Source organism: Echeneis naucrates, chromosome 16 (assembly GCF_900963305.1).
Source record: "Echeneis naucrates chromosome 16, fEcheNa1.1, whole genome shotgun sequence".
Lineage (NCBI taxonomy): Eukaryota > Metazoa > Chordata > Actinopteri > Carangiformes > Echeneidae > Echeneis > Echeneis naucrates.
The window spans coordinates 16,670,833-16,697,302 of record NC_042526.1 but is presented as its reverse complement, the minus strand read 5'-3'; the positions used below and the strand labels follow the sequence as shown (position 1 = coordinate 16,697,302).

Genomic DNA, 26,470 nt, shown 5'->3' with positions numbered 1-26,470 from the left:
AATTCAGAAACATCCAGAACTTGATTTCCTTAGTTTCCCTGACAGTAGGGCACCGCAGAGTGCCTGAATTGCAACAAGCTGTATACTCAGGTCATGCATTAAATATACCAGGATACAAAAGTACCTTAGTCAGTAGACCATAATGCAGGTTACTTTTTTTTCATGCTATGATCTCATTTATGTACTGTTCCCTTAAGATTTAACATTCAAATTCTATACTTCTAAATAATTAGCATTTCAAATTAAAAACTCATCCATTGCACTCAATGTGAAAACTGATGAGAAAGGGGTGTGGGGGGGGGGGCGGGTTGTAGGGGGTGGAGGCAGATATTCAAAAAAACATCATTTCCATTAGGTGAGATATGTCTCATGCATGCTGTTATCAAAATGGAAAGTCTCTGATCATGCTCGTGTGAAGCTCACTTTATCATTGTGCTGTGTTGCATCTAAAGGGCATGGCATTGAATCACTTGGTGATATCACAATTACAGCATCTGCTGGAAAACAGCAGCATTGCGGATGTCCGTGAAGCGAGTAGATCACCATCTGTTTACATCCAAACAAGAGAGCTCAGTCTTCCTCCTATAAGGTGCTTTGCTGAATAGTAGATCCTTTGTAGGGGAGAGAGGAGAGAGGAGGGGGTTGTCACCTAACTTCTTGGCGCTTACCACTTGGCTGCAGATGCTTGCATGTCTCTGCAGACTTTTCTGGTGCATTGTGCAACTTGCTGAAATGTTATCTGTACTCCATGCATAAGATTTTAATTATCACGCCGTTGTCTGATAAGAGAGCGTGTGCTCTGCATCCTCCCGGGAACCATGTAGATGTGTGAGCAGTGGATGTTTTCTTTTTGATATACCTATATATTTGTAGGATTGGAAGAATTAATTATTCTATCTACCAGTCATATACTCTTAACAGCTTCGTTTTTTCTGTTTCCTTTCTATATAGCTGAGCATAGTTGTAGGCCTAATGCCATAGAGCGCTTTGGGGAAGTAAATGAAGCATTCCTAACTGATGGTCTACTCCACATATGACAGTCCCATAGAGATCCCAAAGTTCCTAACTACTAACTAGTGCCTAAACATCTGTAAGCAGCTTGCTTTTATTTACACAGTTTTGGTTGGCTATAGTGCAATTTCCAGTTCTGAGGTTTGCCTCCCTAAAGTTGTCGATACTGTTGTTTATGTCTCCGTCAATCTCCATGTACTCTGACTTGCTGACAGTGGATGAACTACGGCGACTGGAGTTGGTTTCAGAGGGTATGTTGGGATTGCTGACATTGAGCAGCTGGGCCTGCTCTTCTCCCTCGGTCTCCCTGTGGTAGAAGTAGTTGAAGTTGGACACAATGACAGGCACCGGGAGTGCAATTGTCAACACTCCAGCGATGGCGCACAGAGATCCTACAATCTTGCCTCCTATAGTGACTGGGACCATGTCCCCATAGCCCACAGTTGTCATAGACACAACAGCCCACCAAAATGCATCCGGGATGCTGCCAAAGTAGGATCCGTGCTCCTCTGCCTCCGCAAAGTAGACAGCGCTCGAGAACAAGATGACTCCAATGAAAAGAAAGAAGATCAGCAACCCCAACTCTCGCATGCTGGCCTTGAGGGTCTGCCCCAAAATCTGAAGTCCTTTGGAGTGTCGCGAAAGCTTGAAGATCCTAAACACCCTGACCAGACGGATCACCCTGAGGATGGCCAGAGATGTTGCCTGCTCCCCCACCCCCTCAGTTTCTGGGTCTTCAGCCAACTCGGTTCCAAGTGTAATGAAGTAAGGGATGATGGCCACTATGTCGATCATGTTCATCATGTTCTTGAAGAAGGCCGGTTTACTTGGGCATGCCAGGAAGCGTACTATTAACTCAAAGGAGAACCAGATTATACAGAGAGTTTCAATGACAAAGAAGGGGTCAGTGAGAATATTTGGCTTGTAATAAATAGTAGAGTTCCCCACAACCCGAGTTGTCGGGTCCTCTTTCAGCTGTGGTAAGGTCTCTAAACAAAATATGACTATTGAAATTAGGATCACCATCACAGACACGATGGCAATCCCTCTTGCCGTACCAGAGCTTTCTGGATGCTCAAAGAGGAGCCAAATCTGACGCTGGAACTCTCTTTCAGGTAAAGGGCGCTCTTCCTCCCTGATAAAACCCTCATCCTCGCGAAACTTTTCCATCGCTTCCACGCCCAGCTCGTAAAATTTGATTTCTTCTGAAAACATATCCAAAGGGACATTCACTGGTCTTCTCAGGCGACCCCCAGACTGGTAGTAGTAGAGGATGGCATCAAAGCTGGGGCGGTTTCTGTCAAAGAAGTACTCGTTCCTCAGAGGGTCAAAGTACCGCATCCTCTTTTTGGGGTTGCCCAGCAAAGTCTCTGGAAACTGGGAAAGCGTTTTCAGCTGTGTCTCAAATCGGAGACCAGCGATGTTGATGACTACCCTCTCGCAACATTCGTGGTCATTGTGGTCTGGAGGGTAGGTGTCCTGAGGATGGCCAGGGACAGCCGAGGTCTCATCCATGTTATCGCCTGCTACTACCGTCATCTTGGGAGGAGGATGTGGAAGAGGAAGAGGAGAAGGAGGAGGTGTAGGAGGAGTAGTGTTGGGATGTTGGTTAGTCTGATTGAACAGGCATTCAGGTTCTGGGGAAATTTTCCGCTCCTCAGCTTCCCACACCCCTTAAGTTGGAGACGTCCCCTGATATGAGGGGGCTGGTTGGCTGCTTTGCCTCAGTGCGGCTCCACTGCAGTTCTCGCTGACTTGACCATTGCTGCTCTCCAGTGCATCTGCTGCTGTTGTTACTGCTGCCTCTGTCACCCAAAGAGAGAAAGAGAGAGAGAAGGAGGGAGAGAGAAAAAGGAGAGGGAGGAAATAATAGGATCAAACTGCCAAGATATTTGCTGGCTCAGCTTTTCTGCAGTTTATTTATTTATTTATTTACTTCTTGTAGCCTGCAATTAGTGAAATGATCCATAAGTGAAGGTTAAAAAAACTATTCACCCCCCCCCCAAAGAGGATGTTTATATATATGAATATATATATATATATATATATATATATATATTTCTACAGCACAGACATTTATCAATTTGATATTTTGATTTATGATTTTTGCTTACATTCTCTTAAGAGTCCTATAAATAATTCAGTAGTTTTGTGTGTCCTAATTCTCTGTTAGACTCCTCTGATGTTTCTACAAAGATGCTCACTTTTGTTTGTCATCGAATTGCAGTGTTTCTGTGTCTTGGTGGAGCATGCCAGTAATTTATCCGACGCTACTCTAAGCAGCCTGAATTATGATGTGACGCATAACATTTGGTGCTGATAAAATACCAAATTATATTTCTACATGTTCTCTGTGTACGGGCCTAAAGCGGGCTGAAAAAGACACTGTGTTATCTTTAACATCAACGGCAGCTGTCGATGAAGGAATAACAGATATGTGTTGTGTAAGTCAGCGTTTTCCAGGCTTACCGTGGGTTGATCTTGAAAGGTCTTTAATGCGTCTATCCTCGAGTAAAATCATCCAACAGCAGGGCACCAGTGGGTGTCATGTGGCAACTTTACATTGCACCTACTAACAGAAAAAACAAAAAAAAAAAAAAAAAAAAAAAGAAACAGCCCTAGATCCCTACTATGCTCGTGGCCATCCCAACTGTGTCCTCCGCAATCGAAGTACCTTCAGCTCTAAATGCCTTTAGGCGGCGAAGCAAGACGAGCTGAAACAAGATGGAAATCAGGTGAGTCTGGTGAGGAAAAGCCCGAGATGGAAACGGGACGAAGAGGAGAAGGAGGAGGGCTGCAAAGCCGCAGCGTCGGCAGCTGCTGGCGCGGCGGCACGGCGGTGTGAGCAGCCCACAGTTTACCGCAGGAGGAAATCTTGCGCTGCAGTTCAGGGGGGGAGATACATTAAAGGGGCAACAAGCGAGCCCTTGACATTTCCAGACATCACTGCATCAGCAGAAAGCTGCTGCTTTCTCTCTCTCTCTCTCTCTCTTTGTGCAAGGAGGCAAGGTGGGCTGAATGTTTTTCAGATCGGCTCGGAGAGTAGAATAAAAAAAACAATCAAAATGGACAGGAGAGAGAGTCAAGTGCAGCAGCCAGGTCCAAATGTTTTCTCAACAATGTCGAGCATGTTCAGCCGTGCATTTTACATGCGAGTGCAGGGGAGGTGAGGGGAAAGAGAGCAGGAGAGAGAGAAGAGGGGAAGAGAGGGGAGGGAGGGGAGGCAGCAGCAGGAGGAGGAGGAGGAGTTGGAGGGTTTCGACGCAATGCAGACCGGCTCTACTAAAGCACGCCGCCAGAAGTTCTTCACATACACCACAAAAACAAGAGCGCTTGTGTGTCCGCACTGGTGCAGTTCCTCTGCAAAGAAGGACGTGTGCTAACAAAACCTCTCAGTTCACACCGTGTAGCATCTGAGATGGTCTCTGGTTTAAAATCTAGTCAGCCATCAGTTGGTGAGGCATTAGATCAAATACCTTTATAGCCTGTCAGCCCTGCATTTATGGACTAACCTGTTTGGAGGTTAGTTCGATGTGTGAAGACTCATATGCAAGTATCTGAGACCAATTTTTTTTCTGGTTATATTTAGATATTTTAGATATATAGGTTTCATGTCCCACGATTGATGCTTTATGATGCTGGCTACGTTATAATAGTGCACTAATGTACATCCATTGAAACGGCTGTCCCCATAAACCAAGGGCACTTTAACTGAACTTTAGTGGATTGTTGCTCCACAGAGGCCTGCGGGATCCATTTCAGAACCACGGACAGCGCAAATGATTGGGTCAAACTCCCAAAGCAAACACGATTAAAGTGAAATATCACAACAAGCAAGCGGTGACTTCTATTTGCCCATGTGAACTGTGAGTGTAAGGCCTAGACAGTGAGGGGCATAGATGTTGCCTTTTAAAAACACACATTCAACAAAAAAAAAAAAAAAAGAATGAAAAGAATGCCAGAATCCCGGTCTAATCGGTTAAAGTGTGCCACCAAAACCTCCCTTCATTTATCACTATAGGAGTGTTTTTTGCTTTTTTTTTTAACTTCGTTGCTTTTGAGTCAAGGCTTGGTCAGCCAGCGCCTTTTCTTCCATCATTCAGCACCGACAGAGACAGTGCATTGGACTAATTAATGGGAGTGAATTTGTAATTCTGACTCAAATGACTTGACTGATCTCTGAGTCTGATGTGCGCTTCTCTGAGAATGAAAGCATAAAGAGTGGTTTGTTCTCCGGTCGTGATTTATTTATAAAAAGGATTAAGTTAAGTTGACATACATTTTTAAATTAGAAAAATAAATATTTTATTACATTTGAAATTCAAAATGAATCCATGTCATGCAGACATTGCACAATAATGCTTTTGGCTATGTTGTTTACAGCGAGCTGCAATGCAATGAATGTAAAAACAGAAGTATGTTGCTTTTACAACTTTGCACTATAAGCAGCATAAGAAATGGGGAAATTCAGATGTACAAAAACGCATTATGTACACAAAGTTTTTTTTTTATACAAGGAAAGCGTGGTCATTTACAAAGCCTACACAAAAGAATGTCGTTTGCCTGCTAATAATACACACAATGCGCGTCCACCGTGAGGCCCCTGTTGGCTACATCACTGGCAATAATCCGTGAGAAAATCATCCAACAGTTTGGGGAAGATCAGAATGCCACACTTGTGTTTGTTGCGAGCTCCACTTCATTGTCTGCCTCCTGAAAGTAAGCAGAAAACAAAACTCACCGTGTTAACATGGGGAGTGGAGAGAAATCAGTCAGGCATCTAGTGAGCTTAGTTCACCATCACAAGCATCCGCGTCCACACTGAGTCAGTGGGGTACAGCTGCAACAGTGCAAAGACTTTGGAGCTTAAGTTCATTTCCCACACTGATCTTCCTGAGCACAAGAGTGTCTGCAGGAGGATTTATCTTCCACAGAGTGGCGCTCCCTGCTCACTTACTCCACAAGAGGCGTGTTACACACTGCAGAGAAAGTCAGATGTGTTGACATATGTCTCATACGTAATGACAATTTTATGTTGTTTTAGTGGAAAATTTGCTGTTCCTTTTATCCTAATGTGTATTTTAAACCCCTGTTGTTGTTGTTGTTGTTTTTTTTTATCGTAATGTACTTTCAGTTGCATCGTTCACCTTCATACATAACGTTCCTCCATTCGTGCCTGTGATTATGAGATATTTAACTCTTCACTATCGGGCCAATTTAACTCTAATGTAAAACCTTAGTACAGTATACTGACGACAACCTGCAAGTCAAACGGAATAAAACGAGATTTCCAAAAGCTACAGAAACTGTGATGAAGTTGACTTAAACTTTACAGCAATCTTCAAACTTTTATCGCAGTCCAATTTTTATATCCTACCGCGTGTCCATGTGATGCCGCGCCGTGCGATGCCAAAAGCCTCTGGTCTTTACGCACGGGGTCACGCTCTGCGCCGCCACATCAATGAGAGTCAAACAAGACACGCCCTCTCACTGACTTGTGACCAGTGCAAAGCCCAGACCAAGCGGGACAAAGATCACCTTGTTGGCTTGTGTGCACTTTATCAAAAGCTTTGGCATCGTGAATAGGCAAAGAACACGCACCGGCCCGATCACCAATGGAGTTGGACGTTTGAAGTTCAATTACTGCTGTATAATTAAAAGTTTTCACTGTCGTACCGTTAAACCCACAACGAGAAAGGTCTTAGCAGTGGGGGGAATCGATTTGCTCATCTGGTGAATGAAGTTGGACTGGGTATTAAGCCGATCTTTGTTATGAAGCGAGTTTTAAACTTTATATCTGAGGCTCCTCTTTTGGGAACCGTTGCAGCCGTTGTGCATAAAAAACACCAGCAGCATCTGACATGGAGCGTAACTGCAGCAGACACGCGCCCATCTTCGTCACACATCTGTCAGTTTCCCTGTGTATATCTCCTGCGGGTTTATGTTTGGATATGTCAGACTTTCCATGTCGTCGCTCTCCTGATAGGACCCAGTTTTGGAGAGCGACCGGCTGCTGTTCTTTGAATCACATTCATTAAAGGAGAGCTGATCCTGCTGCCCGCAGGTCACGTGCACATAGTGAACATTTTCCTCCTCCTCGTTTTCTCTGTGGTAGAAGTAATTGAAATTGGACACAATGACAGGGACCGGTAAAGCTATGGTGAGCACTCCGGCGATGGCGCACAAAGATCCAACGAATTTCCCCCAAATGGTGGAGGGACACATGTCTCCATAGCCGACCGTGGTCATTGTAACCACAGCCCACCAGAACGCATCGGGTATGCTGGAAAATCCAGAGTCTGGGTCTTCTGCCTCAGCAAAATAAACTGAACTGGAGAATAAAACCACTCCGATGAGCAGGAAGAATATGAGCAGACCCAGCTCCCTGAGGCTTGCGTGAAGCGTTTGGCCGAGAATCTGGAGACCCTTGGAGTGCCTGGAGAGTTTGAAGATCCTAAAGACGCGGACTAGACGGATGACCCTGAGTATGGCCAGGGAGGCGGCCTGCTGGCTGCTGCCCTGATGCTCCGCCAGATCCATGCCCAGGGTGATGAAGTACGGAGCTATGGCCACCACATCGATCAGGTTCATGAGGTTCTTAAAGAAGGCCGCTTTGCTGGGACACGACAGGAACCTCATGGTGAACTCGAAAGAGAACCACACGATGCAAAGTGTCTCCACCATGAAAAACGGGTCTGTGAAGGGGCTGGGCGCTTTGCCGGGAGCGCTTCCATTGACGTGGTTGTCCAGCACCGCGGGGACCTCTCTGAACTCGGGTAGCGTCTCCAAGCAGAAAATGACAATGGATATCAAAATGACCACAACTGACACAATGGCGATTATCCGCGCAGGTCCCGAACTCTCCGGATACTCAAACAGGAGCCACAGCTGGCGCTGTAGCTCGTTGGTGGGCAGCGGGCGGTCCTCCTCCCGGGCCAAGCCCTCATCCTCTCGGAAAAGCTCGATGGCTTCTTCCTCAAGTTCATAAAACTTTATTTCTTCCAGGAAAATGTCCACAGGCACACTCACCGGCCTCCTGAGCCGCCCCCCTGACTGGTAATAGTAGAGAATGGCGTCAAAGCTCGGCCTGTTTCTGTCAAAGAAGTATTCATTCCTGAGTGGGTCAAAGAAGCGCATCCTTTTACGCGGGTCTCCCAGAAGCGTGCTCGGGAAGCGGGACAGGGTCTTCAGCTGCGTCTCGAAGCGCAGGCCGGAGATGTTGATGAACACCCTCTCGCTGCACTCCTGGTCCGCCGGTTCCAGACCAGCAGCATCTTGCAACAGGGGAGTAACGACCACAGTCCCGTCGTGGTTCTCCTGGGACACCACGGTCATCTTTTTTACCCCTCCGTGGGTAAATCCGTCACTCACCTCCCCGGTGCCTTCCTCTTGCCCTTTTGCCCGTGCGTCCTCCCAACTCTCTTTCTCATGCAGCCGCCAGAGATTCAGGCCGAGTCCTCTCTTTTTTTAAGCTCCCCAAAAAAGCCCCAGCACTTTTCTTTATCAGTATCCAAAACGGTTGTGCCGTTGTTCATTTACACCGCCCTTTTGTCAGATTAGTGCCGCTGAACCGTCAACTTTCAATGCTGCAGACAGATCTCCACTTGCATAAGCTATACCGATGGCTAGAGATGGCTATCATATTCACACCATTTTAAACTCCAAAGCCCTCCCCAAGTTGGAAGACCAGATGACACTTGCTGCTGCTGCTGTCCCTCTCACACTCAGCCCCTTCTCTGCAGCACTGGAAGGAGTTCCAAGTAAACATCAGGTAGCCTGACAAATCGAGCCTTTTTTTAACCTTTGGTCTGCATGTTTTATGTATGTCTTTTTAAAAAAAACATTATTGCTCTAATTAATGTTGTATTCAGAGTAAAGTCCAGCGTTTTTTCAGATCCTGAGCACGGAGTCAAAAATGGAGTCTCTCACCCAGCAGGTCCCTCATTCATGAAATCATGGGGCTATTCTTGTCACAAGGGGAACCTCCAAGACCTGGTCTGTGTCTACTTTGGGTCACAGCCCACACTTTTAGACACAGTACAAGTGGAGATGAGCAATGGCTAGAGCTTGTAAAGTGTACAGGGTTTGTTTTTCTGCTGCTCCATATTAAATGTGTCTTGGAATAAATAAGACAAAATAACTTGAATGCTTTTGGGCACATAGACCCATATAACCAGACGCCCTGCTGGACACAGCCAGTGGAAACTGCTGGCCTGACTGACACTTGAGTAGCCAGAGAGGTTAGCGTCTTCAGGAAGTCTCAGCCAAAATAACATTCACTGTTCGTTGCAGTTTAATAGGCTAAGTTGTACAACCTGGAACACGGGGAGCCCCAGAAGACAAGTTTCCTGGCCTTGGGGTCACTGAGGTGCAACCACAACAAAAAAAAAACAACAAGTATCTCCAATCTTATCAGCGCCTGTATGGACTCAGTCCCAATTCAACGGGGTGCTCCAGCCCTGCATGTTCCAAACACATGCACCTCGTTACAGAGCAATGTTATATGTGTACTGCTGCATTGTCAGCTATTTATAGCACAGTTTCCCCCGCTTTGATTACTTTCATAAAGCTGTATCAGTTATATCAGTCGCAGCAGTTTTAGACACTGGAATACAGCAATAGCTACAGTGTGCTGATGAGCATGACTAAAACCAGTCTGGACGTTTTGAATTATTAGATATATGGGGGCAATGTCTGGTGGGTACAACATGCCATCACAAACTGTTAATTCAGAGTTTGTTTGTTATTCATTTATAATTGAATTAATAAGCACAGGGTCCCAGAGTATCACAGTTATTGAGGTCTCTCCATTACTGAACAAAGGGTTGGATTTCAGAGTCATAGTCTGTGTCACGACGCGGTGTCGCCTGCTGCTAAAGTGTTAGCGTATAGCGTTCACCAGATGACTGTCTGGGTCAAATTGAGATGTTAGGCCTTGACCGTATCCAAGGAAACAAACAATAACAAACAAGCTGAGGAATGGACGTGTGTGTCATATTTATTGGTCAACGCAGAAAAAAAAGAGACATGAATTCAAATGAATTACTCAGTTAGGACATGCAGTGCCCATTTTCTGTCAACTGAAATGATCATTCTTGGTATTCGTGGCTGGCATTTCAATCGGATCTTTGTAGAGTAGTGGTAGAGTAGACTAGTGTGATGATTCAATAATAGTATACTTTTGCTGTCTCCTCTGTTGCCACGTGAGGCTTTTTACCATGCATAAATGAAAATGGACAGACAATCTGTAAATATAAAAATAAATATGTAAGATAAGATAAGATAGCCTTCATTGTCATGATACAGCATCTGTACAGTGAAATATATATGTGTGTGTGTGCACACTTAACAGGGACAGCATGTCATAGGACATAGCTGGGAGACACATGCCCTGAAGCCTTCAGCTGCACAAATGCTGACAGCGAGGAACCTCCCATCGTTATTAATGGCTCAATGAATCCAGGAGACCCCCGTTGGTAACAAGATACTGTGGATTCACCCACAGCAACAAAAACATCTGCTTTCTTATCATTCTTCAGGAAAAACATTTAGCGTTAAATCTGTGCTCTTGGCTAATAATTAATACCATAATTTAACATTACCAGATGTGATGATATGATGGTAAACCCAATCATCAGTGAAGCCAAACTGTTGCAATGGCATGACAAAACATCCATTATGACTGAATGAGATGAGTGAATAATTCATAGTCATGATGTCAATAAAATAATTCATTTTAATAGGAACATTGATTGAATGAGTCTTTAGAAGGAGCCAGTGTTTATTACAATGTTGATTAAGTGTACTTCATCCTCTGAAGCTCGTCTTTGTCTAAATATAGACAGGATGAGTTTCCTTCCTAATCCATTACAGACGTGAGGTAATCACAGGACCAACTTGTGTCAGTGACTCCCCTTGGCTTTCACCTCTTCCCGAACCCCAGGCCAAGTATTTGCACAGTGTGTGTGTATTTCTGTAAGTGTGTATCCGGCATTGCTATTAGTGCAATTGGTGAATGAACGCATGTGCGTATCATGTTTTTGTGTGTGTGAAAGTGTGTTATAAATTGAAAGAGGAGTTTTCAGAAGGTCAACCCTGCTAGTCAACAGCCCTTCAGATCACATCACTCTAGTGCCAGCTACACTGTTTGAAATGAAATAGGGGGCGTTTGACCCAGTCCGATGTACACTCCGGTGATGACAGCGTCTGAGACACTGGAATGAGTCTATAGAAGGCCTCTGATTCATGCTGTTTTACATTAAGTCTCAAAAGCAAAATTTAGGATTGAGATGGGAAAACTCTCTTCAAGCAGTTATTTGGTTGCTTTGTAGGTCAAAAACAAGGGCTTAAAATGGGGTTGGTGTTTTCCTGTGTAGTTAATTTATCAATATTTTGGGAGAAATTTGCTCAATAGGGCTGAACCTTAAGACAATTTTCTGTTAATCTGCAGATTAGACTCTTTTTAGATTTATTATAAATTGCCATGAAAAGCCTGTTGAAGTTGTCAGACTTGTAATTTTGTCTGATTTGGCCAAAACACAAAGACACACTTTGAACAGGAGCCATCAAATATTTGCAATTTTTGCATGTGCAAAAAAATGCAAAATTATTAGTTGTCAAAATGCATTTTCATTTCTCTTAAATTATTGATCAAGCAGCTAGCTCCGGCAAAACTATATCATGAAGTATAACACGTCGATATTGACATAACAGCACATTTGTTATTATGAGAGGTCGCTTTTAGTCAGAGGTATGACTATGTGGAGTGAAATCCAGTTTTAATCTAGTCACTATAGGATAATAATGCCATCTGTACTTGTCATAACTGTTTTAACAAATGCCTAAACTATATTCATCAATGCATACCATCAAGAAATGTCTTTTAAAGTGCTCCCTACATTCGGTTTATATATTAACTAAACTGCTGGATTTGTTTGGCATATCTGTACTTCAGTTTTCTCGTGTAACAGCTGATATGTTCAGTATGTCTGCAGTAAGATCATACTGGCCCTGCTAGATCTTTTGACCAATGAAAGTCATGAGCTCTATGCTTCCGCTGTCCCTACGTGGGGATGTGACAGTCACTATGTTGATAAAATCTCATACTGCAGAGTGACCTTTGTCTAAATTACAGAGCACCTCCCGCCATCAGGCAGTGTATGTGGCTGGGATGTGAGGAGCGTGTGCAACTATGGCTAATTATTAGTGTGAAAGTTTTTTCCTAATAGAGCCTAAGCTGTGTTTATGCTGTCCCCATATTCGCTCTGCTTACGGTCTCCTCACCCTGAGGTGTCTGAACCCAGGGCTTCCACTCCGGAAAGCAGATACCCCAGCCAAACTGCTTGCCAGTTCCTGGGTTTGATAGCCACCAATTTTAGCCTGCTGTCATCTGAAGTTGATGTTCATGTTTTTGCTGATAGGTAACAGGGCATGCAGCGAGAGATGAAACCGGATGCCCAGATCCGGAGGGCAGGGTTCCTTGGAATTACCTCCTGCCCTACGTCTACCTCGGATTATCATTTCACTCCTTAATCAGGCCTTTCCCTTTTTTAGTAGACGTGTCGTCAAAAATCCAGGCCGGGGTCGTTTGCATGGGGATCAGTTCGCGGGCGCAACACACGTGTGATAAATCAAGGCTAACTTCAAAGGTCTCAAAGTTAAAGTTTTACCGCTAAATTTATGTGTATATGATTCTGCTGTCAAACACTACTGTCAGCCGGGCTGACTGAGTTCCTGTTGACTTCCATGAGTACCGGTTTACCCTGATTTTGATGTATTCGTCATATCTTGTCACCAGATCCAACAGAGCTGTCAATGTACTAAGAATTAGATCTTAATCTTTATTTTGACAATCTATTATTTAAGACAATAATCAAGAAAAAACATGATACACATCCTGCAGTTCCTCCTTCTCAAATGTGAGGATTTTCTCTGTTTCGTATCATCGTAAAACTGGATTTGGTGTTGGCTACTAAGAAAGTCACCTGAGGAAGTGAAAATATTTCACTATTTTCTGACACTTTTGATATTGTCATGGAGAGGCAGTGTCCAAAGCCACATTGCCTTGTGGCAAATCAAGTTTTCAAATTGTCTTCCCTGTTGCTATTAAGCGAATGAAACTTTTTTGCCATTTTGACAACGTGAAACAAAAATCACCTTGTTAGCACAAAACCTGCCGCTCACATTAACCAAACTCGAAGCAGGAACCACGGCCACTCTCCTTGTATTGTTATACTAATTTCTAACTGTAATCTGTGACGTCTAACAAGAGCACGCAGCAGTAATCTTTTGTGCTCTTTCGCTATCATGGATGAATAAAAGCTAGATGTTGACTGAGACACTGACCAGAGCAGTATTTGTCAACATTAGTTCTACATTAATACTAAACCATGACAGTTATTCCTTCCAGCAAATGCATGCATTAGAGTTATGACCTTGCTGGATTAAAAAAAAAAAAGCCTCTTCAGCAACCCACCTACCACAAACAACCAAGACCACAGTGACCTGGTGATGCTGCTGGATTTGAACTGTCTCTCCAGCTCGGACAGGATGATTATCACAGTTTCTGCTGACGCCAATGCTTTCATTGTCGCACACTGCAACTCTTGTTCTGCAGGTAGATTTCAATGCTTTACACCCTGACTGGTCTCTCCTGAAGACTCTACAGCCAATTCATCAAAAAACTCACTGCCTGCAAAAATAATTTCAAGAATCATTTGAAGTAAGTGCAGGTTTTTCCTTTTTCTGATTATTTTCTTTATAGGAAGAGCCATATTTACACTGGCACTTACAAGGCCTCACTTGTTCGAAAGCTCAGTTTACTCAGTGTTAACGCCAACATTTTCCTTTTTTGTACCTCACCTGCCATGTCACAACATGTTACAGTGAGCTCTACAACACAAACAGACTTGAACCTTGAGATTAGGTCAGGCGGAGGCCAGCGCTGACCATCTGGACTCCATGTTGTTGCCATTTGTCTGATAGCGTTTCTCAGTTCCTTGGGTTCCTTGAAATCTTTGTACCTGTTCATCAATAAATCTTTCATTACTTCCTCATGTTCACAATCAAGGCCAATTCAAACCACAGGGCTGATTTCTCTCCCTGTTTTTCTGAACCGAATTCTCTGTGTCCTTAACTGCAACGAGTGCTTTGTTTCGTTTTAGTTGTGTAGCTAACTTGAATGTTAACTCAAGCATTCCTTGTGCAGCGGCTGGTTAACTGGTTTTGAGATGATGACAGCGCATGCTGAGTTGGGCTAACCATGGGGGATGCTGTTGCCATCTTAGTTATTATATATTCAGTCACAAACATTCGCCTCCCATAAGTACATTTGAGTCAACATTTAAAGAAAAGAAAGAAGCATCTCATGTGAGTATTCACAGTATGGGCTTACTGTGTTTAATATTTCATTTGAAACCTATTTGCGAGAGAGATTGTGTGCTTCAACTGCTGTAAGCACAGCACAATAAACAAGGCTTATAGATCCCTATTAAGGCTTTATACTCATGTTTATGTCTGTATAGATGCTGTATTTTCAGCTTTCACCAGAGCTGTAATTGAATCCAGCTCAAAGAGCAACCCTCTGCGTTGGAACCTCAGCGACTCCTATAAATAAACAGGCAGCGCTCCTTCAACACTCGCCTATATGGCACATGGAATGATTAGCTCATGGCAAGAGCCCTCTGATCCTACAGTGTGTAGCCACAACTATTTACTGTCAGCTATGTGCATTGCTTAACTTGTCAAGAATGTGGTCTCTCAGGAATTCCCAAAATTCAGTTTGCCACACTGTACACTGGCCTTACGTTCATTTTTTCAATGCATGTCGCAGCAACATGATGATGATTTGAAGCAGCACTTTGATGAAAAACACCTGCATGTAAAGGGAAGTGTATGTCAGCCTGTTTGGACGCAGTGGTGTTGTTGTATCAATTATCAATACTGTTGCACAAATTACAGTGTGTTGCCTAAAATCTGACTTTCATGTTGGTCATTAAATGTATTTTGAGAAATCTAAAATGATTTACTTAGAAAGCAACAAAGTTTTGAGTGGTTTCATTTTGTGTTAACCAATATGTGACCACGAGAGGACAGACATTTGAAACACAGCTCTGAAAATAGTGCACTTTGTGTGGAATGGAAGAGTTATTCGTATCTTTACTTCAGTGAAAGCACACGTTCAACAATGTTTGGTGCAAGGGGAAGTATTTTCAGCAAAATGGAACTTTTGGGTCTGTTCCTGTCTGTTATGTATTAAGTTAAAAAAACAAGGAGCTAAATATGAGTTTAAAACATCCAAATATCCTTAATGCCACCTACAGTCGAGACAGTCCATCAGAAATACAGCCCCACTGAGTTTTAATGGTTGACCTTTGACCTTCAGCCTGTTCATTTCAAATGAAACAGTGAAGATGTATGGATGGCATTTTCAATATGCATGAAAGATGATGTTGTGCTAACAATATATCAAACAAATTTCAGCTCCAGCTGACAAACTTAAGTCATATTGTGTTGTTATGTATTGCAGGACTGCTGGATTGTGTGTTTTATTTAGGTGTTAAAAATTTAGGAATCAAAATTTTTCTGGATTGTTATAATTTAGGTCACTTTTTGCAGGACATATATTTGAGTCAGTAGTGTAACTTACATTTGAAATAAGATAAAACTGAAGAAATTATTTTGCCAGATTAAGCAGAACAATATGATCTATAAATTAATGACAAGTATGTCAAAAAACTAACAAACAAAAAAATAAGTAAAGAATTATGTACATAATTAAATCATAAAAATTAGTAAATACATACATACATACACAAACGCATATACATGAAACATTCACAACATTACATCTAATTAGAATTTTAAGTAATTGTCATTAATGTAAAAGGCTTTTACAGGTCATAGAAAAAAAATATTTTCACTGACACATAAAACACAACACAGTCCCTGTAGTCAGCAGGGGATTGTTTTCAGAGCTGCCGTGCTAAAGAGAGAAAATATGTAAATCGGACCTATTAAACTCCAAATATTTACCCTCTCCATTGCAAGTTGGACCCCACATTACTTTTAAATAGTAGACTGTACCCTCTCATCCAATATAATAGGTAATAAAATGTTGCGGCTGTCATCTTAATAAATCTAGATCTCCCTGAAAAGGTTGCTTCATGCAATAGATGCATAGTGATCACGCCAGGAGTTTTCAGTGGCACTGTAATTGAATTACATTCTGGCAACAGCTTCTGTGTAGATGTTCTGGAAAGTCTCTCCAGCCTTTACAAAAATTGTTTGATTTGTGTGCTTTGCTGGATTTTATGACTCACAAGTATTGCTCTCAAAAACTGATTTAGCATCGCATGAATAAACTTTCCTGAGGAACATGCTGACGTGACAAACTTTTGTTCTCTCGGCCTGTGCGTCCTCAAAGTATTTTGGAAATGGCAGGAAGATGCTATATCACAAAGGTGATAAAAAAAAAAACAAAACTCTACTAACTACTTTGAATTCTCTTCACATGAGTTTTTGAGGGAATAAAAACCCAGAAGAAGTGTTTGCATAGTAGTTTTTTAATCAGATTAAATTCATGCAATGAGTCAGAAATCACACATCAGTTTTTTTTATTAGCGGTCTGCCAAAAAAAAAAAAGGATAAGAATTTTGAGGTAATGGTAGATGTGAACATCACCCCAGTATTACTGCCTTGATGTGATGCCTGATTATCGGTCGAGATAAACAGAAAAAACGATAAAATGTATTGAACAAATGTCATCAAACGCTCAGCTGAGTTTCAGGAAGTGTTTAAAAAAACATGCTCTGATTTATTCTCTGCCTTAAACAGGAAATCCTACATGATGAGCATAACAGGATCACAGGCAAAGAGCGACAGGCACGTTACAGAGAGAGCAAAGTTCAAAATAAATGGACTGTGATCTGATAGGGGTGGAAAATCACAGCCCTCTAACCTACCACATCTGAGATCCATCCTGGATATATTGTAACTAAATTAGGGCTGCAGCTAACAATAATTTGGTTTCCAGAGTGCAAGATGATATTAAAAAATGTAGTCTAATGTTGTCTGGTCCAACAAATAGTCCTAAAACTGTCACAGAAGACCAAGAGAGACGGAAAATCCTTCTATTTGTGAAGCTGCAAAATGCTTCATTTTTATTGTTTGTGCTTAAAAAATAAATAACCACTCAACATTTTAGCCGTAAAACTGGTGTAAAGTTGTTTTAGAGCATCTCTTATCTTTCATTCATTCATCTTCTACCGCTTATCTGTTTCCGGGTCACAGAGGGGGCTGGAGCTCATCCCAGCTCACATTGGGCAGGGTGCGGTACACCCTGGGCAGGTCGCCAGTCCATCGCGGCGTCGCTCATCTTAGTTTTGCTACTAAATATTCAAAAAGCTCAGTGTGATAAATGCTACATGTGCAACAAATCTGATATTTGATTATTCCCTAACAACCAACAGTGGTCCAACATTATCGTTGCAAATGTCTTACTTCTGACTTCCTCTCTGACTGATCTTAAGTAAATAAAACCAAAATCACAGTGTTGAAAGTTTTGGATTAATAGCAAATAATATAATTAACAATTATATTCAACCAATAATGTGTAAATAACTCAAATGAGATTACTGAAGCCAAGGTTACTGTGATTGTGAACTAGTCTCTGCACAGATTATCAGAACGTGCCTAAAAAAGTGAATTTCACAGAGAAATTAGAGCATTTATGAGTTCAATATCTGCTATTATTGTTTCTGGATCAGTGGTCTGTGTTCAGAGGTTGCAGGTCTTGCTGCAGACTGTGGTTCATTGAACAGTTTCACTTGAAGTCCATAAGGGCCTGAGCACGTGCTCTGTATTGCTTCACCATATCCAACATGCTGATGGACTGCAGATAACCGCCTTGTACGAGTCAGGCCAGCTGCCCTTGCTGTACACTAAGGAGAAGGCCAAAAGTCAGGGGGGTGAGCTGACAGGGAGGGGCAGTTTGTCTCCTATTACTGCAGCGGCCGCCAGGACTCATCTGGCCTTGTTATTTCCTTTTGCCAATCCCTTCGCTTTCTGTCTAACAAAACACCTGCTGCACAGCTCCCTTCAGACTCTTGACCACTTCACATTTCAGGCCTGTCGCCTGAGAAAACAGTAAGAACACAGGTCTGTGTTTTTATCTGCTGTGTGTGTTGTGGTTAGCAACGACTGGCATGAAGTTGGTGGTGTTACTGTTGATCCATCCAACAGACAGCCAGGGACTCCTTTCCAGAGTTACCTTCCCTAAAATACACAGGACCATTGCTGGTAATGTACTTTTGGCTTATGTTTTTTTTTATTATGCAGTACAGATGGGACAACAATAGCTTGGATCATCAGCTGGCCAATGATCTCAGGTTGTACTTGTTGAATAGGGAACAATATGTTGATAAAATAATGAACTAAAACCAGGAGCTTCATTTCTCAAGCCAAAATGTGAAAAGGGTCCAAAGCTTTGGTTACTGTTTACTAGCATGTTGTATATAAAATAAGTTGGTTAATTAATTGATTATGTGCAACAAAAGGAATTGAGCCAAATTTAGCTTGAAACTATTGTAATATGATGGGGAAAAAACGAGTGGAGTCTATTCATTAAATGCAAATTTTCAGCAGTGTTAAAAAGGCAAATTATAAACATTCACAAAGTGTGTGTGACAAATAGCAGGCTGTTACCTCAAATCCAAAAAGATTTGAAGTTCTAAATTCAATTAATCTTCTCTATTTGATAGGTTTAGTTGAGGCAGGCCATTTTTGACCCAGAGGACAGGGCAATATGAAGGATGTTAAGCGGTGGCGAGGGTTAACTGTGATATCCCACATTTAGACTTCCAACATAACAATTATTGATTTGTCTGATGGCTCTTCACCATCTCTTTACTTTGCATGTCACCAAAATCACAAGATTAAAAAAGAAACTGGCCAATTCAGGATCCACTTTTGTAGCAGATATTTTCCTGTGTGAATAGAATTTATCAATGGTGCAATAATAAACCGAAGCAATCATAACTTTTTTGTTTGGAATCATAATCATGTCATATTCTGGCTGGGTCGTTCTGACGGCTCAATTAAAGTGCATGAAGATGAGAGGCTGCAGCTTACCCCGTGGTTTTTCATTACTAGTTAGGCATTGTAAGACTAGTAGATCATCTTGCTCATGTTTAATGGCTACACGTTGCCAAAGTAGCAAAACCAACTGAATGATTTGTTACATCTTGGAAGGATAACTGCCCTGCCCTGTGAAAGCTTATGCTCTATGAGCAGTGGCATGTTTTTAAGGGATTGCTGTGCTGAGATTTTCCAATAATCAGAATGCAGCATCGCAGCTCTTTAGAGAGCTTAGTGAGCGGATACATTTTTTTGAAAAACTTCTGTTGCCATGAAATAGCATTGAAACAAACGGACACCAAATTTAGTCTGACATGAGAAAACGTCTTTATATGCCGTCAGATAGACCTGCTGCCCTGTTCTGTAGAGAAAATGTGTGGGGCTTTGTCTCATGCCACTGATGAAGAGGCGAACTGGCTCTCCACCGTACCAAACAACCACAACCAACCATAAAGATGGCTTTTGTTGTGTTAAAGCATGTTCAAATTTGAACAGATGTTCTTATTTTAAATGGTAACAGTCAAACAAGTTTTTTAATTTCGATTTATATTCTCTCAATAAATAAAGTTGAAGTTGTCAGAGAGGAGTGAAATTGATTTCCATCTTCTAATTAAGATTTTCATGAGACAGATGCTGGTAATAATGAAGGAACAACAAAACTGATACACAAGATGTGTACATACTACACAAAATATTTCACAGGGCAAAATATGCAGTAAATTGCATCATTGTCCTTAAATTGAGAATGAATTTGAATAGCTTCAAATGGCTTAGAAAACAGAAAACTGTAGCATTAACAGGGAGACAGTCAGTTATTTGAGTTTTGCTTCTGAGACTTTCAGATAGAGCTGCTAATATTTTTTTTGCGGTAGATGGTGACTGAATAAATAACTTTTAGATGCTTTTTAATATCTGACGTGTATGTAATGACAAAACACAGCCAGTCTCCTCTTCAAAGCAGTCGTTGGTTTGTGCCAGCAGTTGTACAGGCAAACAATGACTGTCCGCATCTTGCGTTGAGGCGAGCAGAGTTTAAAAACTGTCAGTGGTGACACTGCTGACCTGCGGCTTCACCTTGTTCCTGTTGCAGTTGAAGAGCCAGGCTGCCCTCCTGTGGCGGTAGCGCTTAGACAGCAGCACGTAGAGCACAGGGTTGACACAGGGGTGGAGGTACTGGAGCACGGTACAGATAAAGTAGAACATCTCCCAAGCCTGTCCGTGGCGATACAGCCCAAGGTACACACACAGCTCCAGCACATAGCCAGGCAGCCAGCACATGGAGAAGGTAGCAGCAGCCAAGAACACCATGACTGAGGCTCTGCGGGTGTTCCTGGCGCTAGACACCGACATTACGGGGCTCTTGTGGAGGAAACGAGCCAGACGGACATAGTTGAAGGCGATGACCAGCATTGGAACAAAGTAGTAAAGTACAAACTGGCTGAGCACCACTTGGTAGTGGTGCTCATGAATGGTTGGAAGGCAGAAGGAGAAGTTTGCCAGGCTTTGGCCCACGCTCTCTTTGGTAGCAAACATTCGCAGCGGCAAGCTGATGAAGAAGCTGAGGGCCCAGACCAGTACAAACATAAGGATGACCAGGTCCATGGTGGGCGGCTGGTACGGGTTAGTGATGATCATAGCACGCGTCACAGACACAGCACATAGTGAGTAGGTGCTAGCTGCCAGGCTGAAGGCCAGCAGGAACTGGTAGATCTTGCAGGAGGTGTCACCCAGAGGCCAGGAGTAGCTGACAGCTGATTGCAGAGTGAAGGGGATGAGCAGGAGGGTGAGGAAGTCAGCCAGAGTCATGCTGAGTAAGAGGATGTCCAGGCAGTTCTTACGCAACGTGTTGTATTTGGCAAACAAAGAGAAGACCAGTAAGTTGGCACAGAGCCCAATGCCCAGGATCACTCCACAGGTACAGGCAAAGATCAGCCCATAGCTATTGGGAACAGCCATATTATCACCTGCCTGACAGCACCTTGAAAAATAATGACAACAATAATGAATCTTCTTTTGCCTTTTTAATTTGTCAAACAGAAGAATTAAAATGCAACTTTATTGGGCTAACAAAACAACGGATTAATCCAGAAAATAATTACTCAGATTACTCAAGGATGAACATGATTGTTATTCTTAAGGAAGAGTAACGATCTAAAAGGACTCTCAGGAAAAGAGTATATTAGTGTGTTGCATTTTAAGAAATAAAGCACAAGATCACGCACACCCAAGGCACGGAGTCTGTTTTTTTTTAACACAGCTAATATAATTTTAGCTTCAACAAACTCACCATCATCTTTCCTCAAAGAAGTGTCTTCCAGTTCATCTTTGTGAGTGAACGGTCCTCATAATTGAAGAAGCAGTTTTCTCTTTTTCTGTCCATCCTGTGTAACTGGGCTAAAGGGGAGTGGTGGCAGTCTCTCAGGGCTCATTCCAAAGTGTGATTACTGCATGTGGTGGGAAGAAAGGCAAACATCACTTGGGTCCCATTGATTCTGGTTGACTTGGTTTAAAGAGGAACAGCCTCTGACCGGCTGTTGGGAGGACAGAGGTGTTCTGAACATGCCTTTTGTCTTATTGTGGGAGGATATATGCCTTCTTCAGCTCAAACATGTTTCCTTAATATTTACATGTGTCTCTCTGTGACTGTGACATAAAGAAACCTACCTATCTACCCTCAGCGACTCAGGCTGCGTGGTGTCTCAAAACCTGCACTGACCTCTCCTGATCTGCCACAGTTATTGTTGACCTCCAGTGTTTTTCAGGAGTTTTTCTTCTTACTGTATAAGTTATATTAAAAAAAAAAAAAAAAAAAAACAGAACAGAAAAACCCTATCTGCCATAAGATTGTCACTCGCCGCAGAAAGAACAGCGTAGTCCATTGATCACATCCCTCCCCTTCTCTGAAGATATTATTGTGTCTCTCCGTTGTTTGATTGATTTCTTCGATGTGAGCTGCAGCCTCCTGACGGCAGCTTTATCATGCTTTCCACTACATTTATGGCTCTGTGTCAGCTAATGGCCTATGGTGTACACTACTGCTCTTAGCACAGGATATAGCTGGTGCTGATGCATTTGCTATCCCCTCCATTACCAGTGTCAGTGCCGTTCAGTCAGCAGCTGTTAAAAACGCCACATGTTCTCAAGTGGGACATTAACAGCTTTCACTCTGCTCTGTTCCAACCCAAAAGTCAACAAAAACATTGATGTTTTTACCGTTTAAGCCCCCAAACCCTTTCAATAAGAATATACAACCAACACAAATCATTCACATATTTCTGCTCTGTCAACAGCAAGGTTATAGAGCTCATGATAAATGGCATAAAATAGTCCAGAAAAAACTGAAAGGGACTTTTCCGTCAGGCACACGTTCATTACATCACCTTGTTTCCTTGTTTTAGCCCCACTCGTGTAGTTGGTAGTATGACACAGGTCTGCTGATATCCAACTTCAGGCTTTAGGGATGAATCCGGCAACCATGGTACAGGTTAATCTTCTGTACTTAATGTTCTTGTTGTCTTTTTTTTTTTTTTTTTTTTGCTTAATTTTGTCTGTGATTTCGTTTCCAGTAAAATAATGGAATCGTTAAAGAACAAAATCTTAGCCAAAGGTCAAAGGTCACAATTCATTTTACAGAGCTAAGTTTTGATCTTAACAAAAGAATTCATACACTAGTTGTGACAAAATTTAAGGCAACATAAAGTAGGATGAAAAGATGAAATGGTGACCTTTCACATACAAAAGGTCAAAGGTCAGCTCCACCTGTGACATCACCAGCGTGATTTCCTGTGACTCAGGAACAGAAGGGCAGATAATGGTCAGACCATGAAGTGTCTAGTAAGATCTTGTGTTTCTGGAATTAACAATAACAATAATAATAGTTTCAGCCACAGATCTTTTACTTTTTATTTTACAGAGTTAAGCAATTCAGTTGGGGAAACATTTTGTGGATTTATCTACTTTGTAATGACTTTATTGTACTGCATGTTTCAGGCCGTTTTTTTTTTTTTTTTGAGGACAAATATAAAACAAGCATTTTTTGTATTTTAACTGCTGTTTTGCTTCAAGGATGCTGAGAGGTGCCGTTGGTTTGTGGGGGCAGTTTGGGTTTCGGTCTCTTGTTTAGGGACAGTTTTTGGAGGCGGAAATAGAACCATCAACTCCACCAGTAATGACTAAATCGCCTTCCAACTGAGTTACATAGTTTACTGTAAATGACAGAATTCAGTCAGGTATGACTGATGAACAAAGACACCGGGAATCAATAATATTTCTAATGGCTACATTTTTAATGTGTGATTAACTGGAAACATATACATTATGTTCTCAGTGCAAGTGAAGAACATTAAATGAGTCTGACAGCCCCTGGCTCAGGCTTGTTCTATAAAAATAAACTATAATGTAAAATGATGAGAGTGGGTTTGATGAAGCATCCAATAAGTTACAAGTCCATGAGGGATCTAAGTTAGGGAGGGAAAGCAGAACCATCAAAAACTTTAAACAAACAAAAAAAACTAAACAAACAAACGAAAACATCAGATTCCAACTTAACCACAAAAGAACATTTACATGATTTAACTAAAGTGCATTATGGAATTTAGTCAGCAGCACCATGATACATTCACAAAATAAATATACACTTTCAAAGTCAAATAAATTATGGCAGAACGCTTTGAACAGATGGATTGATTGAACAGTATGTCTATAACCATAGGTCCACGACAGTCAACATATACAGAGCCAAACAAAAGTACACCATTTGACATCCAAATGTCTGTGGAATTAGGCTATATTCAGGCAATAAATACTTCCTCCTATCCTCTACCTGTGCACACTGTTTACAGATGATACCACTGTTTTGAATTGAGTCAGGGTTACGGAGGCATTAAGACATTCCAAAATAAATATGGACTTAAGATGTTATGATGAAACTCCGGGAAGTATGAGACTGTATTACACAACATGACACAACACACACATGGCAAAGGATTATCATACATGCACAGCCCTGGGTCCTTGATATGGCTGCCAGAGTCAGCCGCAGTTAGTCAGTGAGGCCTCACTCAGTCTGGAGCTGTGTCAGTGTCTCAGTGCAGCACCCTATAAAGGCTGTAAGGAGTCCCTCAGCCAGGTTGCTGCATCCTTCATGGCTCCTTCATCACGACAGACCGTGCCCGCCTCCGTTTCTTGTCATTCTCTCTGCGTCGGCCTAACCGCACCTTTTTCTTCCTTTTGGTGGCCACTTTCAGTGGCTGGTCCTTATAAGCCAGAGCCTTGTTCGTCTCCTGGGGCAGGTTAGGGCCCTCTCTGTCCAGCCTGAACCTTTCAGGCAGATTTTTGGTGGCCCCTGGGGGCTTCTGGTGCAGAGCGTTCCCACTGAAGGTTTGGCTAGGAGTTCTGCTCTGCACAGGTGGCTCTCTCTCATCGGCGGTGTGCACCTCCTCCAGCAGCTCCTGCAGCCACGTGCGACGCTTGAACTCCTGCAAAGAGCGGCCCTTGTCATGCATGAGCTGGGCGTGGCTCACTGACCTCCTCCTTAAAGCAGGACAGAGAAAACAGACTCAGACAACATGTAATGAAAACAGAATGTGGAGTAAAAGACACTAACATTATTTTATTTGTTTTGCCTTTCATCGTCCTGTATGATTAGATTGTTTTTTTGTTATGTCTGATTCCTCTCAGATTTCCAGTGAAACAAATCCAAAAAATGTCTGACTTCTGAGTAAGCCTGAACAAAAAGTCTTTATCACCTTTAATGTTTGGACTCTTGTTGTGAGTTCATTCACACTGTGGTGTTGAGATTATGTGTTGAACAGTTTTAGAAGTGTTGACCGCAGAAATTCAAACTTAAACCATTACTACAGTAGGTGGCAGCATAAACAAGTTTCTGAAAGCCATCACTAGTCTGAGCTCAAGACCCCAAAAAAGAACAGACCTGACACAGAAAATCTCCTGCACTGAAGTGCCATCTGTACAGGTAAAGAGTGGCTCTGTTTGCTAACTCCAGACATCGGGATGTTTTTTCTCTGATATATTTAAATGTTAGTGACCCTCTCGTTTGTCAGATTTGCATATTGAACCACATTTATTGTTTAACACGTGTAAAATAAAGAAAGAAAAAGTAAAAAGAACTCACGTTCTGCCACTCAGTGCATCAATTGGTCTCCCATCAAGAGTCACTGGAGAGCACAGCAACAACACAGCCAGACTCCACTGATGAAGCACGACTATGGAGCACATCCTCAAGCCAAAGAGCTGAAGAACGCAGAAATGAATATTACATCAGTCACTTTACCTGACGATTCCAAACTTTCATTTACTATGAAATCATTTATCTGCTTTTTAACAGATCCTGGGTAGGTACGATCTCCCAGGTGGCATTACTTGTGCCAAAAAAAACTTTTTAAAGATAAGTAGAAACTTTAAGACTTACATGATATAAATTTCTATTATAAAAATCCACAAAAAGTTCACTTTGCAAGCTTTTTGATGGTCGAGTAGCAAAAATAAATTCGTAAACCAAAAAGAAAAATTATTCTGCCAAATAAAATTTGGCAACTTCAAAACTTGTGTCCAGATCCATGGGTGTGAAGGCAGCCTGGGGAAATCCCCCGTCAGTCTGCTCCATTCATTTGCCTCCCAACAGTGTGTGTTGAGCTATTTATTTCTCCCCAGCGTCCCAATTAAAAGCGAGATAAAGATAGAAAGAGCAGCAGCAGCCCAGAGCTGCAGAGCTGCCACTCCGCTTGATCCTGTAGCAATCTCATGAAGAGTAACACCGAAGCATCTTCTCTGGTGGCCAGAGGCGAGAGCAGAGCTGAGAGGGTTTTTCAGTGCAGCACTGTGGGCGAGCCTGTGTGAGTCTGCCTGAGAGAGGCACAGAGAGAAAGACTCCTCTTTGGGTGAAGATGCAGGCACTACCTTAGCCTTTACCCATTAAGTCTAGTCCTAACACCCTCCCCAATGTCCCAACCCTCGCCTTTCTCCCTCCCCCCAGGCCCCTCACACACACCTGCCGTGACAAGAAGGTGGCGCCCATGCGGCATTGAACCCAACATTTAACAAAGAGCATACTTAATATGAGCTTGGGAAAATGTAGTGTTTTTTTTTTTTTTGTTTTGTTTTTTTTGTTTTTTTAATTACTTTAGCATCATTTTCTAAATTAGGTGTATGAATAACTCCATCATAAGGAGGGGAGAAATGACAGGTGTGCACCAACGAAGCTAATCACGGGTTACCAAGCAGAGAGTGTACAGTATAAGGGGAGGGGCAGGGCTACTCCAAAGTAAACAGCCAGGCCTAACCACTTTCCCAGGGGAGAATGACC

General features: G+C 42.4%; 4 protein-coding genes across 4 annotated transcripts; all 4 read right to left on the bottom strand.

Annotated features, from left to right (window-relative positions):
- Positions 1 to 1,080: 1,080 nt before the first annotated feature.
- On the bottom strand, positions 1,081 to 2,550 carry LOC115056381 (potassium voltage-gated channel subfamily A member 1-like). Its single transcript, XM_029522762.1, has one exon. The coding sequence runs from the start codon at positions 2,548 to 2,550 to the stop codon at positions 1,081 to 1,083; it is 1,470 nt and encodes a 489-aa protein (XP_029378622.1).
- Positions 2,551 to 6,909: 4,359 nt separating this feature from the next.
- Positions 6,910 to 8,346, bottom strand: LOC115056404 (shaker-related potassium channel tsha2-like). The gene has a single exon (XM_029522810.1). It carries the CDS (start codon positions 8,344 to 8,346, stop codon positions 6,910 to 6,912), a length of 1,437 nt encoding a protein of 478 aa, XP_029378670.1.
- An 11,832-nt stretch (positions 8,347 to 20,178) lies between these two features.
- LOC115056241 (galanin receptor type 2) lies at positions 20,179 to 21,102 on the bottom strand. Its single transcript, XM_029522531.1, has one exon. The coding sequence runs from the start codon at positions 21,100 to 21,102 to the stop codon at positions 20,179 to 20,181; it is 924 nt and encodes a 307-aa protein (XP_029378391.1).
- A 2,038-nt stretch (positions 21,103 to 23,140) lies between these two features.
- Positions 23,141 to 25,970, bottom strand: LOC115056755 (parathyroid hormone-related protein-like). Its single transcript, XM_029523448.1, has 3 exons — positions 25,577 to 25,970; positions 25,280 to 25,398; positions 23,141 to 24,678 (listed from the first exon to the last, which is right to left on the bottom strand). The coding sequence occupies exons 2-3, from the start codon at positions 25,381 to 25,383 to the stop codon at positions 24,288 to 24,290; spliced, it is 495 nt and encodes a 164-aa protein (XP_029379308.1). The 5' UTR covers positions 25,384 to 25,398; positions 25,577 to 25,970; the 3' UTR covers positions 23,141 to 24,287.
- Positions 25,971 to 26,470: the final 500 nt, after the last annotated feature.